Here is a 24,755-nt window from a genome sequence, read left to right as displayed (position 1 = left end):
AAAAACAGGAAAGGGAGAAGAAAAAAAGAAGAAAAATGAGAGAAAACGAGATAGAAAGACGAACAAAAGAAAGAAGAAAGAAGGAGAAAAATGTGCGAGAAGATGAGGGAAATCAACTTATGCTAAGAGAGATGGACAAAGGAGGAGGAGGAGGAGGAAGAAGAGGAGGAAAAAGAAGAAGAGGAAGAGGAGGAATAAATGTGGAGAGAAAACCAGACGGAAGCAGAAAGTGGGGAAAATTTAAAGCAGGAAAAAATGAAAGTATGCAAAAGAGGTACACGAGAAGGGAAAAAAAACAAACATGAACAGAACGGAGAGAGGAGAGGAGAAAGAGAGAGGAAATAGTGCAAGGGAGGGGAGAGAGAGAGAAACATGAAGGAAAGAGGGAGAGAGAGAGAGAGAGAGAGAGAGAGAGGGAGAGAGGAAGGGTAGGGGAGGTACACGGCCGCAGCAAATTTAAAGAACAGCCCAATATGTACCAACACGTCCGTCATTCACTGGCCGCGCTGATTAATTCTTGAGTGATGCTCCGCGGCTGTGATTGAAAGCTGGCGGTCCGGGTGCAACAATTGTTCATTACGCGAAGCTAAATGTGCGGCCGAGCTGACTGACTGACTGACTGACTGACTGACTGACTGACTGATTGGTTGATTGAAAGAATACCTAAACTAACTAACTGACTAATGAAATAATTATATGAATGAATGTTTGCTTGACAGACTTAGGAATAAATTATGACGCTTAAATATTTTCTGACTGACTGACTGATTGACTGACTGACTAAATAAACGGATAAGTAACTAAATGAATGAACTACTTTATGCCTGACTGAACGAATTAAATACTAGACTGACTTTACCTTATTTGACTGAGAGACCGCCTGACCGACCTACTGACTGACTAACTGACTAACTAACTGACTGGGTAACTGACTGACCGACTAACTGACTGACTGACTGACTGCCGGGGCCCTTGATTGAAGCGTAGGGCCCCGTGAAATAACCGCCTCCACCGTTACTGATGGGAGAACAGAATATAAAGCGTTGACGTTTGAATCCTTTCCCGCCACATGCAAATTCGTCGTTCATTTAATAAGTAAATATGGAAATTGGTTATTATAATCATTAAAAGCGACGCCCAATGAAGCGGAAAGGTGCTACAAATAGTTAATATATTGTGTGAAGTGTTCGCGCGAGTGTGTGTGGGAGGGAGGAGGGTGTTTGTGTTAGTGTGTGTAGGGAAGGGGAAAGGGAATCGAAGGTGTGTATGTTGTTTTAATTAAGAGTAAAAGTAAACATTTAAATCCTATACATGTGAGTGCGTGAGTGAGTGAGTGAGTGAAAGAGTGAGTGAGTGAGTGAGTGAGTGAGTGAGTGAGTGAGTGAAAGAGTAAGTGAGTGAGTGAGTGAGTGAGTGAGTGAAAGAGTGAGTGAAAGATTGAGTGAGTGAGTGAGTGAGTGAGTGAAAGCGTGAGGGAGTGAGTGAAAGAGTGAGTGAATGAAAAAGTGAGTGAATTAGTGAATTATTGAATGATGAAAAAACGGAAGGAAGGAATGAAGGAAAAAAAGAACGAAACAATCAAGTCAAACAAATAAAATAACACAAATAAACAAATCAAATAACCACAGCCTTTCCATCATTCCAGGAGAGGGCACTGAGGAGGACGAGGACGAAGAAGGGGGCGGGGAGGAGAAGAATAATGAATCAGGTCACCATCACCACCACCACCACCAACACCACCAGACACTACAGCAGGACGAGGAGGAGGAGGAGAAGCAGAAGGAGCAGGAGGAGGAGGAAGCACAGCACGAGGGAGGCTTAGAGGAGCTTCAGCAGATGGACCAGGAGGAGTCAGGACCGAGGATAATTTGGGGTCAGAGGGCCGATACGGATCCTGATATGGTGTACTTCGACCACGACAACCCAACGAACCTCACTGTGCTCGTGGGTCACCGTGCTAACCTGCCCTGTCGCGTCCTCAACCTCAACAACAACAATAAGAAGAATGTGAGTGTGAGTGAGATTATTCTAAACTTGTACTCGATTTGATTTTTGGGTTTGTGTGTTTGATAGTAAGAACGATGTGAGTGAATGAGAGTTTTTATGTGTTTTGTGTTTTTTTTTGTGTGTAATAATGAGATAGATGTGTGTGTGAGGGAGATTATTTTAAACTTGTACTCGATTTGATTTTTGGGTTTGTGTGTTTGATAGTAAGAAAGATGTGAGTGAATGAGAGTTTTTATGTTTTTTTTTTTGTGTGTGTGTAATAATGAGATAGATGTGTGTGTGAGGGAGATTTTATGCTTATTCTCGCTTTTATTATTTTTTTTTTGTGTGTGTGTGCGCAGTAATATTAAAGAGATGAGTTTGTGAGTGTGACTTTATACTTATACTGCTTTTGATATTTAGTTTTTTTTTTTTTTTGTGTGTGTGTGCAGGAATGAAAAAGAAAGTGTGTATGTGAGTGTGAGATTTTAGATTTACGTAAAACTAAACAAAAAAATCATAAACGTTTGAGTGAATGAATTTATTGAGAGATTTTAGATTTACGTAAAACTAAACGAAAAAAATCATATACGTTTGAGTGAATTAAATGTGAGATTTTAGATTTACGTAAAACTAAACAACAAAAAATATCATATACGTTTGAGTGAAAGAATTTATTGTTTATTTATTGTTTATTTCGGTTTGGTGAGCGTGCATGAATTTTCAACGTAATTGCAAAAAAAAAAAAAGAAAAAAAAGTTGGATCTGTGTGAGTGCATTAATATTACGTTTGATTCTAGTTTTTTGTTTTTTTTTGTTTGGTGTTCGACTACATTGTTAACTAAAGGTAAAATGTGTGTGTGTGTTTAACCTGAGTGCAAAAACATATATTAATGGTTGTGAGTGCATTGCTGTTAATTATATGATTCGAGGTATTAATGTTGAGTTTAGTTTCCGAGTTTTACGGTAACAATAGAAAATAACGAATCAGTTTTAACCTAATTGCGGAAACGTAGGAAATATATGAATTAATTGATGCTATTTATCTTTTTTTTTTTTTACAGTAAAGGAAGCAGCTCAAGGGCAAAAAAAAGTAGCAATGAGAGAGAGAAAAAAAACGCTAATCACTGTCGCTATAAAAATGAGTTCAGAAGTGCAAAAATACATCTTAATTGTTGTGACTGCATTGCTGTTAATTATATGATTCGAGGTATTAATGTTCAGTTTATTTTCCGAGTTTAACGGCAACAATAGAAAATAACGAGTCTGTTTTAACCTAATTGCGAAAACGAAGGAAATATATGTGAGTTAACTGATGCTATTTACCATTATTATTTTTTTTACAGTGAAGGAAGGAGCTGAAGGGCAAAAAAAATAATGAGAGAGAAAAAAAACTCTAATCACTGTCGCAATAAAAAATGAGTTCAGAGGAGTGGCCAAAAGATAGGTCAATTTCGGGAGGTGAAGTGTCTCGATGTTAACTGTGATTCTCGTTTGTTTCTCTGTTTTGCTTTGGTGTTTTTTACTTTGTTTCAACGGTGAGAATGGGAAAAAATGTGCTGACTTCAAACCGAAAGCTAAAAAAGGGTTGCGTATGTGGGAATGTGTTAGTGGAATAGCGTAATTGTTTTTCGAGGTATTTCTCTGTCGGTTTCAGTGTTTTCCTTTTCTTAAACCGTTGGAATAGAAAAAAAAGTGCGAGTTTTGACCTATGAGTGGAAAAAAGGTTGGACGTGTGTGTGTGAGAGAGATATGATGTTGATTATTTTTCTGGGTATTTCTGTTCTGTTTCTAGCGCTTTCCTCTTCTTAAACCGTATTTCTGTGTCGGTTTTAGAGTTTTCATTTTCTTAAACCGTAGGAATATGAAAAATGTGCGTGCTTCGACCTAAGAGCTGAGAAAAGGTTGGGTATATGTGAGTGTGTTAGTGAAATGACGTTGATTGTTTTTCTACGTATTTTTGTGTCGGTTTTAGTGTTTTCCTTTTCTTAAACCGTAGGAATAGGAAAAAAACGTGTGTGCTTCAACCTAAGAGCTGAGAAAAGGTTGGACGTGTGTGTGTGTGAGAGATATGATAGTGATTGCTTCTCTAGATATTTCTGTTCTGGTTTTAGTGTTTTCCTCTTCTTAAACGGTACAAATATGGAAAAATAAGGGTGTGTTTTAACCTAAGAGCAAAAAAAAAAAAAGTGCTAATTAAAAGGCAGGATATGTGTGTGTGTGTGAGAGAGAGAGAACTTGATTGCGAAAAAATGAAGCAGGATAAGTGTGGGGGATAAATGATGCTAATTGCGTTTCGAGGTATTTATGTTTTATTTCTTCTGCTTTGTTTCTGTTTTCGGTGTTTTATTTTTGTATTATTTCTGATGTATTTCTGTTTTGTGTTTGTTTTTAGTGTTTTATTTGTATTATTTATGTTTTGCTTATGTTTTAGTGGTTTATTTCTGTTTTATTTATGTTTTGTTTCTGTTTTCGGTGTTTCATTTCTTTATTATTTCTGTTGATTTGTTTTACTTGTTGTTTTATTTCTGTTTATTTTTGTTTTTATGTCTCTTTTGTGTCTATTTTAGTGTTTTATTTTTGTCTTCTGTTTTACTTATCTTTTCTTGTTTTTCATCATCTTTTTCCTCCTTTTCCTTCTTCTCTTCCCTTCTTTTTCTTCTTCTTCTTCTTCCACTCCCTCCCTCCCCCTCCTCCTCCTCCCTTCGAACCTACCCTCCAGAACCCTCTCCCTCATACCGTCTTTTGTTCTTGTTCCTTTTTCTCTTGTTCTTGTTCTTAATCACCTTATTCCTCCTCCTTCTTCTTTTCTTCCCTTCTTTTTTTTTCTTCCATTTCCTCCTCCTCCTTCATTTTCATCTTTATTTCCTTTTCTTTTCTTCCTTTCTTCTTCTTCACCTTCATCATCATCATCATCATCATCATCATCTTCTTCTTCTTCTTCTTCTTCTTCTTCTTCTTCTTCTTCTTCTTCTTCTTCTTCTTCTTCTTCCTCCTCCTTCAGCCTTACCCTCTCACGCCCTCCAAAATACTACCCTATCTTTTTGTTTTTTTTGCTCTCGTTCTTGTTCTTAATCACCTTTTTCCTCCTCCTTCTTCTTTTCTTCCCATCTTTTTTCTTCTTCTTCCACTTCCTCCTCCTCCTCCCTTCATCCATACCCTCCCACGCCCTCCAAAATACTACCATATCTTCTTGTTCATTTTTGCTCTCGTTCTTGTTCTTAATCACCTTATTCCTCATCCTTCTTCTTTTCTTCCCTTCTTTTTTTTTTCTTCCACTTCCTCCTCCTCCTTCTCCCTTCAACCATACCCTCCCACGCCCTCCAAAATACTACCATATCTTCTTGTTCTTTTTTGCTCTCGTTCTTGTTCTTAATCAACTTTTTCCACCTCCTTCTTCTTTTTTCCCTTCTTTTTTTTTTCTTCCACCTCCTTCTCCTTCCTTCAACCATACCCTTAAACGCCCACCAAAATACTACCATATCTTCTTGTTCTTTTTTGCTCTCGTTCTTGTTCTTAATCACCTTTTTCCAATTTCTTTTCTTCCCTTTTTTTTCTTCTTCCACTTTTTCCTCCTCCTCCCTTCTACCATACCCTCCCACACCCTCCAAAACACTACCATTCAATATATTAGAATGTACGCATACTAGTTGTTATTCAGTCTTATTCTCTCTCTTTTAGGCTCGGTTCCTCCTCTGCCAATCCAAATAATTTCCCTCGTGTACCTTAACCTCCTTTTACTTATTCCTCAAACTCACTTAGAATATAAATAGTTTAATATATCGCCTCCGCTTCCCTTCAGCCTTTTGCACTAACTGAATAGACCACTTCCTTCCTTCCTCCTCCTCTTCCTTCTCTTATTCCTACTCCTCTAAATCCTCCGTATAGACTGCTTCCTTCCCTCCTCCTCTTAATCCTCCTCCTCTTAATCCACAGTATATTAAGTTTCCTTCACTGCACGATCGCCAAAGCGTTTAGCCCAAGCCTTTCATCTCTTCCACCTTCTCCTCGCCTTGAATGTTTGTCCTTTTAAATACATTTGATACTCCTCCTCCTTCTCCTCCTCTTCCACCATCTTCGCCTCTTTCATCATCTTCCGTCTTCCTCCTCCTCCTCCTCTTCCTGCATCCATAAATGGCGAGGCTGTTATTGGGTCTTCTCTCACACGTTGCATATCTCGTTTATTAATTTCAGTGTCTCCTGTTAATGGTTTACTTGGTTAAGGTGTTTCATAGGCGACCGTCCAGGGGTTGAGTGCTCCTTGTTGCCTCCTCTTTCTCTTGCACTATTGTATGTTTCTTTTTTTTCTTTTTCCTTTTATTTCTTTTTACGTTCAGCCGACGGTGTCGGTTTTCTTTCTTGTTGGGGCTGTTGGTTGGCTCCAGTATGTTATGACGCTGGTGAATTTATTTTATATTGGTGCCATCTTGCTTGCCTCAAGCTGCCCTCTGGAACTCATTTTTTATCGTATTTTTTATCAGTGTTGCCTTGTTGTTGGGAATCATCTTGCATCCTCCTCCTCCTCCCCCTCCTCCTCCTCCTCCTCCTCTTCCTCTTCCTATCAGTCCTCCTCCTTCTCCTCCTCCTCCTAATTCACTCATTTCAACACACTACTTCCAGTCCTCCAATCTCTCTCATTTTTTGTCCTCCGTCCTCAACCAATTATCTTTCGTATCCCTCCAAATCTCACCTCTCCTCTCCTTCTATTTGTCCCCTTTAATACCCTATCGTCCTCCCACCCCTCCCACCTTGCCCTCTCCCCTCCCTTCATTGTGTTTTTTAATGGTCTCCCTTCGACTCTCCCTCATCTCCATTTGTCTTGTTTAAGGGGTACTTGTTTTTGTTTTTTTGAAAGGTACTGAATCCGTAAATGCAATCCTTTTTTATCTTTTGGTTATTGTTCTTCTTAGTCTTTATCAACCCCTTCTTACTTTATTTTTTCTTTTCTTTTTTTCTTTTTGTCTTCATTTTCATCTGTTATTTCCTTTTTTTTCCTTTCTTTTTCTTCTATTTCTTCTTCTTCTTCTTCTTCTTCTTCTTCTTCTTCTTCTTCTTCTTCTTCATCTTCCTCCTCCTCCTCTTCTTCTTCTTCTTCTTCTTCTTCTTCTTCTTCTTCTTCTTCTTCTTCTTCTTCCTCCTCCTGCAACTCCTCCTCCTCCTCTTCTTCTTCTTCTTCTTCTTCTTCTTCTTCTTCTTCTTCTTCTTCTTCTTCTTCCTCCTCCTGCAACTCCTCCTCCTCTTCTTCTTCTTCTTCTTCTTCTTCTTCTTCTTCTTCTTCTTCTTACTCTTATTCCTCCTCCTCCTCCTCCTCCTCCTCCTCCTCCTCCTCCTCCTCCTCCTCCTCCTCCTCCTTCTCCTCCTCCTCCTCCTCCTCCTTTACGTATTTTATCTCTTCCATTTGTATCTTTTTCGAGCCGTGAATCTTGATTTAATTCTCACTTCATACACTTCACTTCCGCTCCCTCCTCCTCCTCTTCTTATTCTTCTTTCTCCAAATCCTCCTCTCTCCCTGTCCTCCTCCTCTATTTTCCTCCTCCTTAACATCTTCATTCCATCTTCCTTCGTCTATTTTCCCCTCCAATGTTCTCTCTCTTTTTGTTTCTATTGCATCTCTTAACTCCTACTTTCCTCTTTACTGCTTTACTGTGACGTCTTTATATTCCCTTGTTTCCTTTTCTTTCTCTGTGTATTACCAACTGTATTACATATTTCTTTCTTCTCCTTCTCCTATTCCCTTATTTAACATGTGATATTTATGTAATTCCTTTCTTTCCTCATGTAATAATTCGTAACTTGTGTATATTTTTGCTTTTCCACTTTGTTTTCTTCTTTTTCTCATTTATTTATTATGTGAGATTTCTATGGTTGTCTGATTTCCCTACTTTCCTTCCTTTCTCTCTTTTCCTCACCTCCCATCTTTGCCTTTTCTTCCTTCCTCTCTTCCTTTCCTTTCTCCTCACCTCCCATCATTCTCCTCTGCCTTCCCTTTCTTCCCCATCCCTTTCCTCCTATCCTTTTCCCTCCATCTTTATCTTTACAAGCAATACGTCAAAACTGGGTGGTCATTTATGCTTCTTCTCCTTCTTTTCTTCTTTTCTTATTATGTGAGATTTCCCTAGTCATCTGATTTTCCTACTTTCCTTCCTATCTCTCTTTTCCTCACCTCCCATCTTTCTCTTTGCCTTTTCTTCCTTCCTCTCTTCCTTCCCTTTCTCCTCACTTCATCTCCCATCATTCTCCTCTGCCTTCCCCTCCTTCTTTAATCCTTTCCCCCTATGCTCTTCTTCCCATCTCTCTTCCTCATCATCCTCTTCTTTCTTTTTTTTCTTTTAATTTACAAGCAATTCTTCAAAACTGATGGTCACTTATCCTTCTTCTCCTTCTTTTCTTCGCTTTTTATAATATACGGCAATTCTATGTTTTCTTCTTCTTGTTTCCTGTATGCAATAATTAATAACGGTTGCATTTGTGCTTCTTCTCTTTTTCCTCCTACTCTTTATTATTTTATCATATGACATTTCTATATTTCCCTTTTTTTCTTTTTTTCTTTCTATATGTATTACTAACTGTATTCTGCTATTTCTTTTCATTCTCGCCCTTTATAATTTTTTTCACCATGGAATTCTGACACGCTCCTTCCCCTCTTCTTCCTCCCCTTCCTTGCCTTCTTCTTCTTCTTCTTCTTCTTCTTCTTCTTCTTCTTCTTCTTCTTCTTCTTCTTCTTCTTCTTCTCCATTATTAAGACATCATAACGGAGTCAAATTATGCTTTCTTTTCTTCTACTTCTCTGTCATTTCTTCCACCATCGCATTCTCACACTCCTTCACCTCTCCTTTCTCCCTTTCCTCGCCCTCTTCCCTCTTTTTTCAGCTGTCACCTTTCGTCCCCTAATTACCTCACGTCCAGGCGGCGAGCTCGTCCCCACCTGTCCTCCACCTGCCTTGTTTGTCACCTTGATTTACTCTCTTCTTAATCACTCCCGCCAGCACACCTCATTGCCTCTACTTCTTGTTGTTGCTGTTCGTCTTGTTATTGTTCTTACTGTTTTTCCGGTTGTTTTGCTTGTTCTTGTTTGTCTTGCTCTATTTTTTCTTTGTTTTTCTTCCTGACGTTTTTCTTTTTTTTTCTTTTTTTTTGTGGGTATTTTTCCTCTTCGTCCTTTTTTCTTCTTTTTTTCCTCCTGTTTTTTTTCTTCTATTTTTCATGTTCTGTTTTTTTTTCTTGTTTTTTTCATTTTCTGGGTATTATTCCTCTTCTTGCTTGATTCCTTTTCTCTTTGCTTTTTCCTCCTGTTTTTTTTTCTTCTATTTCTCAAGTTATATTTTCTCGTTCTTCTTGTTATTCTTTGTTTCTTTATTCGTCTCATTCTTGTCATTCCTGTTTTTACTCGTATTCTGCTTACTTTCGTTCCTCTCGCTCTTTTTCTTTTTCTTTTTCCTACTCCTGTTTTTTCTTCTTATTCATGTACACTTTTTTTAAGGTTGGACGTTTTGTTTCTTTATTCCGCTCATAATTTCTTGCTTTTGCTGTTTCTGTTTTAACTCTTATTCTTCTTATTCTCGTTCTTTTTGTTTGTTTTTCTTTCTTATGATACCTACATTTTTCCTCTCTTCCTCTTCACTTTTCAAATGTACGGCAATTCTGTGTTTTCTTCTTTACTTTTTTCCCAGATGCAATACTTCATAATTGCTATATCTGAGCTTCTTTTTTCTTCTTCCTTCTCATTTCTATATCATATTTTTTTTTACAACAAAGGAGACAGCTCAAGGGCACACAAAAAAGGAAACAATAATAAAATAAAAGCCCGCTGCTCGCTAATATGACATTTCTACATTTATTACTTTTATTTTTTTTTCTATATCTATAACTAATAATTCGTGATTCAATGATTTTTCTATATTCAGTTTATCATTTCTATCTCCGACTTACAGAAATACCGTCTCTCTCTCCGTCTCTTTCTCTTTCTCTTACTTTCTCTCTTATTCTCCTTTTTCTCACCTTGTTCCGTTCGTCCCCTTGTTTCTTCCTCTCATGCATGCCGCTCTCCCCTCCCCTTTTTCACTCAGCTGCTCTAATTACATCATCAATCACAGTTCAACTCCTAACAACCCTCGTCATGCATTTTCTCGCCTTCCTTCTTCACTTCCACATCCGCGACTGATGCCATTTTTGCTTCCAGTGAGCGGGGCGGATGCAAGGGTCAAAGAGTAGGTGAAATAAGTGAAAAGGTTGCTAGAAATATAAGTGAGCAAATGCCTGTAGATGCTAGGTATTAAGGACCCCTATTTCAATGCAGGTAAATTAGATAAACAATAGGTGAAATAATTGAAAAGGTTGCTAGGAAATATAAATGAGCTAATGGCTGTATATGTTAGGTATTAAAGACTTTATTTCAATGCAGATAAATTAGATAAACAATGGATGAAATAATTGAAAAGGTTGCTAGGAAATATAAGTGAGCTAATGGCTGTATAGGTTTGGTATTAAAGACTCTATTTCAATGCAGATAAATTAGTTAAACAATGGATGAAATAATTGAAAAGGTTGCTAGGAAATATAAGTGAGCTAATGGCTGTAGAAGCTAGGTATTAAGGACCCCTATTTCAATGAAGATAAATTAGTTAAACAATGGATGAAATAATTGAAAAGGTTGCTAGGAAATATAAGTGAGCTAATGGCTGTATAGGTTAGGTATTAAAGACTGTAGTTCAATGCAGATAAATTAGATAAACAATGGATGAAATAATTGAAAAGGTTGCTAGGAAATATAAGTGAGCTAATGGCTGTATATGTTAGGTATTAAAGACTCTATTTCAATGCAGATAAATTAGATAAACAATGGATGAAATAATTGAAAAGGTTGCTAGGAAATATAAGTGAGCTAATGGCTGTATAGGTTTGGTATTAAAGACTCTATTTCAATGCAGATAAATTAGTGAGACAATGGATGAAGTAATTGAAAAGGTTGCTAGGAAATATAAGTGAGCTAATGGCTGTATATGTTAGGTATTAAAGACTGTAGTTCAATGCAGATAAATTAGTTGAACAATGGATGAAATAATTGAAAAGGTTGCTAGGAAATATAAGTGAGCTAATGGCTGTATAGGTTTGGTATTAAAGACTCTATTTTAATACAGATAAATTAGTTGAACAATGGATGAAATAATTGAAAAGATTGCTAGGAAGTATGAGTGAGCTGTATATGTTAGGTACTAAAGACTTTATGTCAATGCAGATAAATTAGTTAAACAATACGTGAAATAAGTGAAAATGTTGATAGAAAATATAAGTGAGCTAATGGATGTATATGTTATGTTTTAAAGACTCATAATTCGATGGCAGAGAAATTACTTAAACAATAGATGCAAAAAAATAAAACGTTGCGAGAAAAATAAATGATCTAATGGACGTATTTACAAAATGTCCCTTATCTAGAATGTTTGTTAGTAATGATCCAGAAATCAATGGGATATAAATGCGTTAAACATTACGAGTAGACGAAAAAAAAGAAGACATGGCTACAAAAATAAATGATGTAGTGACTGTATTTACAAGCTTTCTCTTTTTTTGGAAATGTTAATTTATTGACGAGCAGCCGAAAATTCAGTGATAGATGAATTAGTTAAAGAGTGAATAAAATATATGAAAAGGTTGCTATAAAAATTTGAGTGACGCAATAGCCGTATTTACAAGCTCTCCCTTATTCAAAGAACGAAAAATTCAATTGCAGATAAAGCTGTTTCAGAATCGTTACATTTCACAGTCTTGCCTTCTAACTGATTGCCCTCTGACCTCTTTACGCAATACAATCATCAGGAAAAATCATTGTGTTCCGTGTAACCTTTGACCTTTACTAGTGGTTCATGGAAAGGTCGTAGGTTCTGGCTGACTTATACTGTTGGAACTGATCACAAAGGAAAGGTCTAGGAAGGGAGAGCTTTGTAATATGGCAGTAGTTCATCTAAAGTTCTGACACCTTGAGAGAGAGAGAGAGAGAGAGAGAAAGCTTGTAAATACGGTCAGTAGATCATTCATTTGTTGTAGCAATGTCTTCCTTTTTCGTCTATTGTTTAACGAATTTATCTGCCATTGATTTCTGGGTCAATAGTAACTAACATTCTAAATAAGGGACATTTTGTAAATATGTCCATTAGATCATTTATTTTTTCTATTTCGTTATCTTTCTTTTTCGTCACCTTGTTATTTTGGTTATCTTATATTTTGTTCCTTCGTCGCTCCTGTAACTACCATCTTCTTTTTCACACACCTGACTTCTTCCTCTGTCACCTCGATTCACCTTTGCCATCTTCGTATTAGTGTTATTCTTCACCTTCATATATCACCATTTTCATTTCCGTCACCTTTTTCTACTCACACGTCCATCCTTTTTCTTGTCTGCTCATTTTTAACACGCCCGCTGCGATTGTCACGGATTTTGCCTTCAGTGGTAGCCTCATAACATATAGTCCCAGGTCAATCTCTGCCTCTGTGGTGGAGAGTGGAGTGTTTCCCATGTGTTATTGGTGTGCTGTATATTCCCTCCCAAGGTGCAGGGCTTTACATTTTCTTCATTGCATTGTAGCAGCCACTTTTTGTTCCATTCCTGTAGCTTGGTGATGCCTTCTTGTAGGAAATACGCAGTCAAGGGGTTAAATCGGTCAATTTCACTTCGACAACTTCGATTTAACTTTCCTTCACCTTCGTTGTCGCCTTGGATTTCTTCGCTTTCACGGGTCATTTACCTTCACTTTTCTCCTCCTCTTCCTCAGTTTCATTTTCGCGCTTTTTGGTTAACTCTGCGTTCCCTTCATGTTCTCTTTCATCAGCTTTCCTTCACTTTTGCTTTCTCCCTCAATCTTGTACCTTCACCTCATGTTTGGCCTTTCAGTGTCCTGTTCTCTCTCTCTCTCTCTCTCTCTCTCTCTCTCTCTCTCTCTCACTCAGATGTAGACAAGTAAATTCAGACTGCACCAAATTTTTCTTCACCAACGTTGTAGTGCGAGAATGGAATAAGCTTCCACCATCAGTGGTCCAGTGTAACACGATTGACTCCAAAAATAAGCTCGACCGTCACTTCCCTCAACTTAATATCAACTAGAGTAGAAATGCAACGTTTTGGAGTCTTCTGATTAATGTAAAATCACTTAGGTTTAAGGACAGACCACCAAGTCTGGCCCATTGGGTCTGTGTGGTCTGTATATCTCTCTCTCTCTCTCTCTCTCTCTCTCTCTCTCTCTCTCTCTCTCTCTCTCTCTCTCTCTCTCTCTCTCTCTCTCTCTCTCTCTCTCTCAACTCCCTCTGTCCCATCCCATTACGGAATCAATTCATTTTTATCTCCTATCTTAGTCCCATGTCTCCTCTCTCCTCCTCCTCCTCCTCCTCCTCCTCCTCCTCCTCCTCCTCCTCCTCCTCCTCCTCCTCCTCCTCCACTCTCTTCAACACTTTATCCCTTCACTCACTCACTCTCTCACTCCCATGGTCTGTTTCTCTCCATTTTCGTTCTCTCTCTCTCTCTCTCTCTCTCTCTCTCTCTCTCTCTCTCTCTCTCTCTCTCTCTCTCTCTCTCTCTCTCTCTCTCTCTCTCTCTCTCTCTCTCAGGAACGCTCAAATAGAAATAATCGGAGACCGGAAATAAAAGAAAATGAATTGTCCTCTCTCTCTCTCTCTCTCTCTCTCTCTCTCTCTCTCTCTCTCTCTCTCTCTCTCTCTCTCTCTCTCTCTCTCTCTCTCTCTCTCTCTCTCTCTCTCTCTCTCTCTTAACGCGTGGCCAATGCAAATGGAGGAAAACGAGGACACTTAGGTGGGGGAGGGGGGAGGAAAGGGAGGGGATGGAGAAGGGGGAGAGGGAGGGAGGGGAGAAGGGGAGACTGTATTTATTCATAAGCAACCCTGCCATCACTTCCGGCAAGGGGAGTAGGGAGGGGAGAGGGGAGGGGAGTAAAGGGAGAAGGAGGAGGAGGTGGAGAAGAGGGAGCAAGGGGGAGAGAAGAGAAAGAGGGGAGGGGAGACAAGGAGGAAGAAGGGGAGGAGGAACAAAGAGGGGGAAGGGGAGGGAAAACAAAGAGGAAGAAGGGGAGGTGAGACAAAGAGGGAGAAGGGGAGGAGGAAAAGGGGGAGAAGGGGGGAGAAGAAGAGGGGAGAAATAGCGTGAATAACTACTTAACTACATAAATTAGTTGACTATAACATGCAAAAGGTTGTCTCCCCTCTCCCCTCTTTCCTCCCCATCCCCTCCTTTCCCCTCTATCTCTCTCTGTGTCTCTCTACTCTCCTTTTCTCCTCTTCACTCTCTTTCATGTCATTCTCCCATTCACTTCTATCTACCTCTCTTTCGCACCCCATCTTTATCATTCCCTCCCCGTTCTCTCTCTTCCATCCTCCCTTTCCACAAACTCCCATTATTTTCTTCTACTTTTCCTTCCTTCCTTCTCCCCTTCCTCCCTTCCCCTCACCTTCCATTTTTCTTCCTCTTCATTTCCTCTCACCCACTCTGACCTTTTAGTTAAGTCTGTTGTCCCTTCTGCTTCTTCTCTCCCTTCTTTACTCCATTATTCCTCTCCCTTTCCTTCGTATTCCCTTCCTCTTCCCTATCATCATCGTAATTCCCTTCCACCCTTACCTCATTTCCCTTCCAGCCCTAGCGCCCTTCCCCCTCCCTTCCCCACCCCTCCTACCCATTCAAGGTCCATCAACCCTCCCTTACCCCTTCTACTTCTCCCTCCATCTCTCCTCCCTTCTCTCCCTCCCTTCTCTCCCTCCCCCTAAACGAATCCGAGCCACAGAAATTATGTTGATGCAAATTTCGCACTTAGCGTAAAATACTGGTTGACCCCGCGATAAAGGGGGAGAGAGAGAGAGAGAGAGAGAGAGAGAGAGAGAGAGAGAGAAAATTGGGCGGAGGGACAATAAAAGTGATATTGAATGAAAATGAAAGAGAAACCGATGAGAAAATAGAGTGAGCGAGTGAGATAGTTCAATTGGTGCACATTAAGCAGAGTCAGGAGAGAGAGAGAGAGAATTTAATATCCTTTTCTCGATCTCTCTTTTTTTCTGCACGGCAATCGACGCCAAACACGATAGGAAATATTCTCTCTCTCTCTCTCTCTCTCTCACAGGGATAGGAGAGATCGCCTTACACACTCCTTCCCCCCATCTCCTACCTTCCCCCTCCCCCCCATCCCCTCCCCCTCCCACTCCCCCTTCCCCCACATCAGGTGAAAATAAAAATGAAGTCGAAGCACTGGAACACGAAAATGAAAAATAAAACGAAAAAAGCGGAAATAAGTAATGTGTAGAATAGAGCTGTCGATTTCACTTCCGTTTTGGTCAGTTGCCACCACGAGTTTTTTTGCCAGTTAAAAAAAAAAAAAAAACAGAATTTGAGGTCACACTATATGAGGGAGACACACAGACAGACAGACAGACAGATACAGAGATAGACAGGCAGACGGGCAGAAAGAAAATGAACCCCGACAGACACACAACCACACTTACGCAGACAGAAAACGCCATCTCATTTACATAGATTTTTCAGGCGCTAATGGAACTATCGGCGCGCAAAACTCTCCGGTGCTGACGTGCCGTGTTTCACTATATCAACTTTGTACGTTACTTAAATGGCTCCGTGCCTGCCTGCCTCTCTCTCTCTCTCTCTCTCTCTCTCTCTCTCTCTCTCTCTCTCTCTCTCTCTCTCTCTCTCTCTCTCTCTCTCTCTCTCTCTCTCTCTCTCTCTCTCTCTCTCTCTCTCTCTTTCCCTTTCTTTTCCTCTCTCTTTCTTTCTCTGTCTCTCTATGTTTGTCTGTGTGTCTACCTCTGTCAGTCTGTCAATCTGTCAGTCTGTCTGTCTGTCTGTCTGTCTGTTTATCTGTCTGTTTGTCTGTCTGTCTCTCTGCCTGCCTTTCTCTTTTAATCTCGTCCGTCACCCAATAACGCTTTCTTCACCTTCCAACGTGTAATCTATATTTTTGCCATAACGCTGCAAAACTCCATTAGAAGTGTTGCGATTTTCTCAGCAATTTCATTTAAACATTTGTGATAAAGTAAACCATGGCATTCGTTTTACCCAAAGAATCATCACTATCAGATACAACTGGTCTCCTACACGATGAAAGCCTTCCCCAACGTTATTCATTTCCCTCGCTCTGATGTTAGTGTACTCAAACCCGTCCCTGCATATGGATAACAAAGAATAATAGGCAACTAACTAAAAACGCAATCTTTATAGGAGAGCATGCGAATTTATAGTGTAATTATATTTGGGGGATATGAAGGGGGCAGCAATCAGCGTATCCGTTCAGTGATAAGGCACAAACTCTCTAATGCTTTCGGATCTCACAACAAATATTTGATAAGGTCACAAAGGAGATTAGTCGGCTTATCATGAGTGTTTTTTACATCCACAGTTCAGACTTGTCAAACTTTCACAAGGCTCATCAAACTACCTAAGGAAATACCCACAATAACCCACAATAACTCTTGAGCAGCCTTCCTTCGTCTATATTTCCTTCTGCCTTTGACTTGAATTCTTTCAAGAGGAGTGTATCAAGACATCTCTCCTCCCGAAACTGATCTCTCTTTTAGTCACTTATTACTTTTGTCTTTGTGGGAACAGCGATTAGCGGGCTTTTTTATACCTTTTTTTGTTGTTGTTTCCTTAGCTGTAAAAAAAAACAAAAACTTATTAAATGTGGATGTGAGCCGTGAAAAGCTGAAAATATTGGACATAGGAACCAGAATGCGCGATGCTGCCCCCAACATTTAAAAAAGGAAAAAGGAAAAGGAAAATAAAATAAAAGTGAAGCAATAAAATAAAATAAAACAAATCCTTTCCTTACTAATCGTTATTCAATAAGACAACGACACAAAACAAACAAATCAGTAGAACACAACAAAAACAAATAAAAAAGTAAAGACGGTGGGGACAGTACCTTGACTCTTTCTCGGCGCGACTCACCTTGCTTCACCTCTCCTCACCTTGACTCACCTGCCTCATGACTCACGCTTACCTGCAACACGGGAGAGAAAGAACGCGGTGAGTCGAGGAAAGTTTGGGCGCCCGAGTCGTTATTTTCATATACCAAAAGACCTAACTTGTGATCATGTGTCTTGCTGTATTTTTTTCCTCCTCCATTTTTAGCAAGGCACACTGACTCTCTCTCTCTCTCTCTCTCTCTCTCTCTCTCTCTCTCTCTCTCTCTCTCTCTCTCTCTCTCTCTCTCTCTCTCTCTCTCTTAGTCCAGTTTCCCAAATGACATAATTTTTTTTTCCTCTCTGTCTCTCACACACGTTCTGACGATGCTCTCCTCCTCCTCCTCCTCCTCCTTCTCTTCCTCTTTCTCCTTCTTCCCTCATTCTTTCCTTTCATTTCCACTCTGCCCTTGTTACAACTTTACGTCCCAGCATTGATCTTCTCTTCTTTCCTCTTCTTTCCCTTCTTTACTTTCTCCTTCTTGCCGTTTTCACCCTCTTTTACTCTCTTTACCATATATTCTCCTTCCTTTTATCATTCTTCTTTCCCCTCTACTTTGTTCTCCTCCTCTGTTTCCTTCTCCTCCTTCTCTCCCTCACCACATCTTCTCCTTTCCTCTTTTTTTCCCTCTTCCTTCGTTCCCTTTTCACCCTTTTCTACTCTCTTTATCAAACGCTTTTCTTCCATTTTACTATCATCTTTCTTTCTCCTTGTCCCCATCTTCTTCCTCTTTTCTTCTCCTCCTTTCCCACTTCCCCACACCTTCTCTCTCTTTCTCTCCCTTTCCCTCTCACCTTTCTCTCCCTTCCCTCCCTGTCACCTGTCCATCACCTCCCTTCCCTCTCTTATTACAGCGTCTCCAGTGACATCTTACCTCCCTCTCTCCCTCCCTTTTTTTTATCTCACTTTCTCTGAACTCTCAAACAATATCCTTTCGCTTCTAATTTTTTTTTCTCATCATATTTTTTCTTCGTATGTTACTCGTCTTACTCTTCCTCGTCCTCGTCCTCCTTCATCTTCCTTCATTTCCTTTACCTTTTCAAGTTCGTTTTTTCTTCCTTTAGTTGATAATAGTTACTCCGTTTTCTTACTTTTCCTCTTCCCTTTTCTCTTCTTCTTTCTCCTCCTGTTCCTCTTTCTCCATATCATCGAAGTATACATATGTTCTTTCCTCGTAACTCTCCTTTATTTTTTGTCTCTTTTGAAAAATATTGACATACACCGTCTCCTTCCTCTTTTCTTTTTCTTCTTGTTCTTTTCCTCCTCCTCCTCCTCCTCTTCTATCTCTTGTCGTTCCTCCTCTTTCTTCTCCTCCATCTTTTCTTCTTTTTCTTCTTTTTTTCGTCCTCGCCCTCGTTTTCTTCTTCTTGTTCTTGTACTTGTTCTTTTTCTTCTTATTTCCTTTTTCTTTTCTTTTTCTTCTTTTTTTTCTTTTCTTTGTTCTCTATTTCTTCTCCTTCTTCCTACTCCTTCTCTATCTGTTCTCCTTCTCCTCCTCCTCCATATCTCCTTCCTCTTCTTCCTCCTCTCTAACTCCACCCTCCTCCCTCCTCCTCCTCCTTCTCCTTCTTCTCCTTCCTCCTCCTCTTCTTCCTCGTTCTCCTTCACCACGCAAGCCAGCCTGACTAACCTCGCTCTTCAGTCAGCCGCCAACTTAGAGTAAATGGCCCTCCTCTTTCTTCCCTCTCCTGCTGCTGCTGCTGTTGCTCGCCCCCTTCCACCTCCTCCTCCTGGCGGGACTGCGACAGGAGGCTCAGCAGGTGTCGTGGATCAGACAGCGGGACCTACACATCCTCACCGTGGGCATCTACACCTACACCGCCGACGACAGGTTCAAGGTAAGGTGTTGTGATGGGTGGTAGTGTGTGTGTTGTGATGGGTGTGTTTGTGTTAGATAGGGATGGTTTTGTTTTAGTTTTTTTTTTCTTTTATATTTTGTCTTCATTTCTTCTTTGTTTATTGTTTTCTTTTGTATATATTTTGTCTTCTTTTTTTCTTTGTTTATTGTTTTTTTTGTATATATTTTGTCTTCTTTTCTTTTTTGTTTACTGTTCTTTAATTTTTGTTTGGGTAATGGTTCCACTGTTTTTCTGTTGTTTTCTTTTGTTTTGTTTTGTATTGTTTTAGGTAGTGATGGTTTCTGATGTTCCTCTTTTTTTCTTTTATTTTGACATTTGTATTTTTGTTTGTCTGTTTTGCTGTTTTCTTTTGTTTTGTTGTATTGTTTTAGGTAGTGATGGCTTCGGATGTTCTTTTTTTTTCTTTTATCTTGACATTTTCTTTTGTCTTTGCTGTCTTGTCTTGTCTCTTTTCTGTGTGATTATTTTCTCTTTTCCTTTTTTTTTATGTCTTGTGTTGTAAGCGGTTCCGTGTGGGTTAAGGGAATGAAGTTGAATGTTTTTTTTTTTCCATCGTCCTTGCTAGCGGTTTTCTTTAGTCTTCGTTTTTCTTGGTCTTTTTCTTGTCTTGTCAATGGCTCTCTGTGACTGGGTTTTTTTCTCTTTTTTTTTTCTTTTCTTTTGTCTTTTGTCTCGCAAGCGGCTCTGGGTGATTTTTTTTTAAGGCTATGTTGGTGCTCATTTTTCTTCCCTTTCGTATTTTTTTCTAGTTGAGGATTGTTCTTCATAAGGCTTTTATTTTTTTCTTCGTTTTCTTTCTTTCTTTCTTTCCTTCGTGTCAAGATTCAAGGTCGTTTTCGTTTTTTTTTATGAGGATTGTTCTTCACGATGCTTTCTTTTTTTCTTCCTTTTCTTTTTCTTTCTTTTTTTCTCTTCTTCATGTCGAGGTTCAAGGTAAGCTGCCAGGTGAAGAAAATCAAGGTGCACGTAACTAACTTTTATTTCTTTTTTCTTTATCTCCTTGTCCTTTTTTTTTCTTGGGGAGATTAAGTCGCATTCAGCTGTTTCCATTTTCCTTTGTTTTATTGTGCGTGTTTCCTCTTCATTTTCTTGTCTTGATTTTTTGTTTTCCTGGTATTTTCCTTTCTATTTTTCTTGTGAACTTCTTTTTTTCTTTTCTCTATATTTCTTTCTTCCTTAGATATATTTTTTAGCTGTTTCATTTCTCCTTTTCTTAATGTGCGTTTTTTCCTCTTTCTTTTCTTTTCTTGTTTTGATTTTGTTTTCCTTGTTGTTTTCTTCTATTTTTCTTGTGAACTAATCTTGTTTTCTTTCTTTTCTCTATATTTTTCTTCCTTTGAGAGATGAAGAAAAACATGCGAACAGGCAACGATTTAAAAATAGAAAAAGTATAAAATAGATCATTGATATACGGACAGTAAAAAAAAAAAGAAAGAAAAGAAATTAAATACCTTATAGACCGCCAAGTAGAATAAAAAGTACTGACAAAGAAACAATAAAATAAAGAAGTGGGAACGGTTCATAAACAAACAAAAGTACACACTGTTAAAGAAAGATTAAGAAAAATGAACTAGAAGAAGACTGAATAAACGGAAGTTGGGATGGAACACAGACAGGGAGACTAACCCACGACGGAGAGTGTAAGGAAAAAAAATTCGAGTAGGAATATATTTGTAATGGAGTAAAAGATATAGTAGAGATAGAATAGAAATAAAGTAGAAAGAAAGTAGAAAAGGAAGAGCAGAAAGAAGCAACGTAGAGTATAAATAAAAATATAAACTAAAAAACTAAAAAATAAAGTGGAAATATAGGAGCTGCAGTTAGTTGAAGAAAATTGAGTTGTAGAAAAAAGGGTAAGAAAAAAAGTAAAAGTAGATTAGTGGAAACAGAGCAGTAAAAATAGAGTTAAGATAGAGTAGAAAATAGTGTAGAAATAGAAATGCTGTAGAAAATGAGAAGAGAGGAAATAGAATGGAATCGGCGAAAAGTAAAACAAGAAAGACAAACGAGAGAGGAGGAGCCTGAAAGAGAAGCACGGAAGAACAGTTACAGTGACAGACAGACACATACGCGGAAACATGCAAATGGAACTGAGAAAGATAACGGAAGGCAGGAAGAGAAAGCTGAAAGTGAAAGGAATGTATCAGCAAGCGAGGAGGAAACAAAACAAACAAAAAAAAAAAAACTTGCAGGACAGAAGATGAATTTAGGGACGGAAATAGAGAAAGATAGTACAGAGGAAAAGCATGTAAGTGGAGAAGAGAAAAAAAGGGAAAGATATATAGAGATGAAAGAGAGAAAAAGAGAAGAAAAAGATGCAAGATAAAAACGTGATTAGACTGACATACAAAAAAAGTAGAAATAAAAAAAAGAAAAATATGCAGAAAGAAAAGAAAGAAAGAAAAGAAGGAAGACATACAGACAGACAGAAAGAAAGAAAGGAAAAAAGAAAATGAAAAGAGAACGAAATGAGGAATTGAAGATAACAAAACGCAAACCATAAAAAAACTATGGCATCAAAAATATAAAACAGACAGATTGCTACACGAAAAACACAGGAAAAAAAACGGGAAGCAGACAATGAAATGAGAAATGGAAAAGAGAAATGTAAAACCGAGAAACTTGTAAGCGTGGGAGCCAAAATAAAAATAAAAGAAAAAGAAAGATGAAAAATGTTAATGAAAAAATGCAGTTTGAGACGAATACACGAAAACATGCAAATACAGGAGGAGGGAAGGCAAAAAGTAACTTGACATTTTAAAACAAACGCTGGAAATATACAGCCCCGCTGCCCCCCCCCTCCCCTCGAAAAAAGGAAAGCCTGTGAGTGAGGGAAAAATATAAACAAATAAAGTCGTAGGAATTTTTTTGAAACGACAAGGAAGGCAAAATCAGGACAAGAAAAGGAGGGGAAAAACGCACGTTTCAAAGAGGTGAGAGAAGGAAAAATATAATCAGATAAAGTCAAGGGAAACTTTTGAAACGACAAAGAAAACAAAAGAAAGAGAAGAAAAGAAAGAGGATAAAACGTACATTATTAAAAAAGAAAATGGAAACAGCCAAATCAATCTTAATCGCTACTGGAAAAGAAATATATATGTGTATATATATATATATATATATATATATATATATATATATATATATATATATATATATATATATATATATATATATATATATATATATATATATATATATATATATATATATATATATATATATATATATATATATATATATATATATATATATATATATATATATATATATATATATATAATGATGGAAAAATTATAAACAAATAAACTTGAAAGGAAAACAGAGAAACGACAAGGAAAACAAAATCAAGAAAATATAAGAAAGAGGAAAAAACGCACATTGGAAAAAAGGAAAATGGGAATTTATTTTATACTTTTTCTATTTTTAAATCGTTGCCTATTCGCATGTTATTCTTTGCCTGTCTTCGAACGATTTTTGCCCATTTTTTAGATTTTCTTCTTCGTTCACAATTTTCTTGCCTGTCTATGTGCCATTTTAACCCTTTACGTCTATTATTTCTTCTATTTATTTGCCTGATTTTTTCTTCGCCTGACTCTGAACAATCAGAAACCACCATTTTACAATTGTTTCTTTACCAGTACCATTTATCCTTTGCCCGTGTACCATTTATCCTTTGCCCGTGTACCATTTATCCTTTGCCCGTGTATCATTTATCCTTTGCCCGTGTACCAATTTTCGTCTCGCCGCGAACCATCTGACCCGTGAGCAAGGTCGAGTCATGACTTCCGTGTCCTTGCGCCCGATTCTCCCTCCTCCTGTTGGCTCGCACGTGTGATTATGTTTGATATTGGCCTGATCACCGACTGCGGAATCTGGTCTTCGTGAGGATAATGGCTTGTCGTAGCTGCGTCAGTGTTCATTACGGACTCACGAACTCTTTCATTTTCAGGTCCATTTATATTTTTTTTATGTATATTTTGTTTGGTTTTCGTTGTATTATTCGCGGTGATGATTTCTATACATGATTGTCGTGTGTGTGTGTGTGTGTGTGTGTGTGTGTGTGTGTGTTTTCCTTTACGGCTGTCGTGATCTATTCATTTATATTTGTTCATTTATTCATTTTTCTTTCTTACTTAATTATCTTTCTTTTTACTTACTTTGTCATTTTGCGATTCTGTCTCTGCACAATATTTTCATTTCATTTTGTAATCCCTTTGCTGTCTGCCTATTTCTTGCATGTCTGTCTGTGTCTGTCTGAGTGCCCGTTTATGTTAGTGTGTGTGTCTTTATATCTGCCTTTCTGTCTGTCCATCAATTTATCTATATGTTTAATTGTCTGTGTCTGTGTATATATGTCTGTTTGCCTGTCTCTCTCTATCTGTCTCTCTCTCTCTCTCTCTCTCTCTCTCTCTCTCTCTCTCTCTCTCTCTCTCTCTCTCTCTCTCTCTCTCTCTCTCTCTCTCGTGTCATGGTACCCGGCTCGCGTCACGTTACCAAACCACTCACACAGCATTCCGCGGTTGTTCGCAATTTTTACTTTTATTATTTTCATTGCGGCGAATTGATACCCGCCGGCCTCCTCTCACTCCCTGTATGACGGTTTAATCTCTCCTCCCATTTCTGCGCCCGGTAAATTTGCAATGTTTGTGTGATTATTTAATTGGAGGCCGGGAACACACAATAAAAAAGTGTGTGTGTGTGTGTGTGTGTGTGTGTGTGTGTGTGTGTGTGTGTGTGTGTGTGTGTGTGTGTGTTCGTGTGTGTGTATGTGTGTTCGTGTGTGTGTTGGTTTTTGTACTGCATCCTGACACGTTTTATTTTGACCTTTTATGTTCGTATTATTAAGTTTTCTTTACTTACAACTATGGTAAAACAACTATTGTGTGTATGTATATGTATATGTGTGTGTGTGTGTGTGTGTGTGTGTGTGTGTGTGTGTGTGTGTGTGTGTGTGTGTGTGTGTGTGTGTGTGTGTGTATGGCCGTATCCAAATAGTCCCTTTTTTTTCTCTGGGTTTCAAAAAGAGAACGATATTTTCAGCGGGGACAATTTCTCTTCACTGGACCAATACTGACATTTTTATCTTTCTCTCTCTCTCTCTCACTCTCTCTTCTCCATCTCACCTGTCCCGTTTACCTGTCCTTCCCCTCCCCCCTCTTCCCCTCTCCCCCCTCTCCTCACGTCCGCACATATACCTCCCCTCAATTTCATCTCCTCTTCCTCCTCCTCCTCTTATTGCTCTTTTGTATCCTCCTCTTCCTCTTCCTCCTCCTCCTCTTTCTATGACTCCTGTATCTCCTTTTTTTTTCCTCCAATTTTTCTTTCCTTTTTTTTTTCTTCCTCCTCCTCCTCCTCCTCCACCTCCTCCACCTCCTCTCACGGTATGTTTTCTACTTTTTTCCTTCCTCCCTCTTTCCACATTTTTTCTCATTTTTCACTTGCTCCATGTCGTTGTTTCTTTCAATTACACATTCCTCCTCCCCCTCCTCCTCCTCTTTTTCCTCTTCTTCTTCCTCCTCCTCCTCCTCCTCCTTCTCCTGTTGTTCTCTTCACTTTCACTTTCACCAAACCGTTCCAACTTTACTTCTCTTTCTCTGGGTTCTCCTTCACCTCCTCTCATCTCCTCTTCTTCCTTCTTTCTCTCCTCTTCCTCTTCTTTTCTTCCTCCTCTTTGTGTCCCTGTTCGCTCTTACTTCTTTTATTTTTCTTCTTCTATATTTTCTTTCTTTTCTCATGTATTTTCTTTCTTGATTTTCTTACCTACTTTAAATTTTCTTATTCTTTACTTTTACTTAACTTTTTCTCTTCTATCTTTCTTATTCCCATTTTCTTCTTTCTATTTTATTTCCTTTTTATATCCGTCTGCTCTTACTCCTCTTCTTCTTTCCTTTCTTTCTTCCTCTCCTTTCTTTATCCAATCTCCTACCTCTCAATTCCCT

The 24,755-nt window shown here is 38.6% G+C and overlaps 1 protein-coding gene across 1 annotated transcript in view; it reads left to right on the top strand.

Moving 5' to 3' along the window:
- Positions 1-1,565: 1,565 nt before the first annotated feature.
- Positions 1,566-24,755, top strand: part of LOC127007800 (uncharacterized) — a 62,306-nt gene continuing 39,116 nt past the window's right edge. The window contains exons 1-2 of the mRNA XM_050879167.1: positions 1,566-2,013; positions 18,703-18,792. Of these exons, the coding sequence (XP_050735124.1) occupies positions 1,837-2,013; positions 18,703-18,792 (267 nt within the window). The 5' untranslated portion in view covers positions 1,566-1,836. The remainder of the gene's footprint in view (positions 2,014-18,702; positions 18,793-24,755) is intronic.

Source organism: Eriocheir sinensis, chromosome 36, assembly GCF_024679095.1.
Source record: "Eriocheir sinensis breed Jianghai 21 chromosome 36, ASM2467909v1, whole genome shotgun sequence".
In the NCBI taxonomy this organism is placed as follows: Eukaryota; Metazoa; Arthropoda; class Malacostraca; order Decapoda; family Varunidae; genus Eriocheir; species Eriocheir sinensis.
This window is presented reverse-complemented; position numbering and strand designations above follow the sequence as displayed.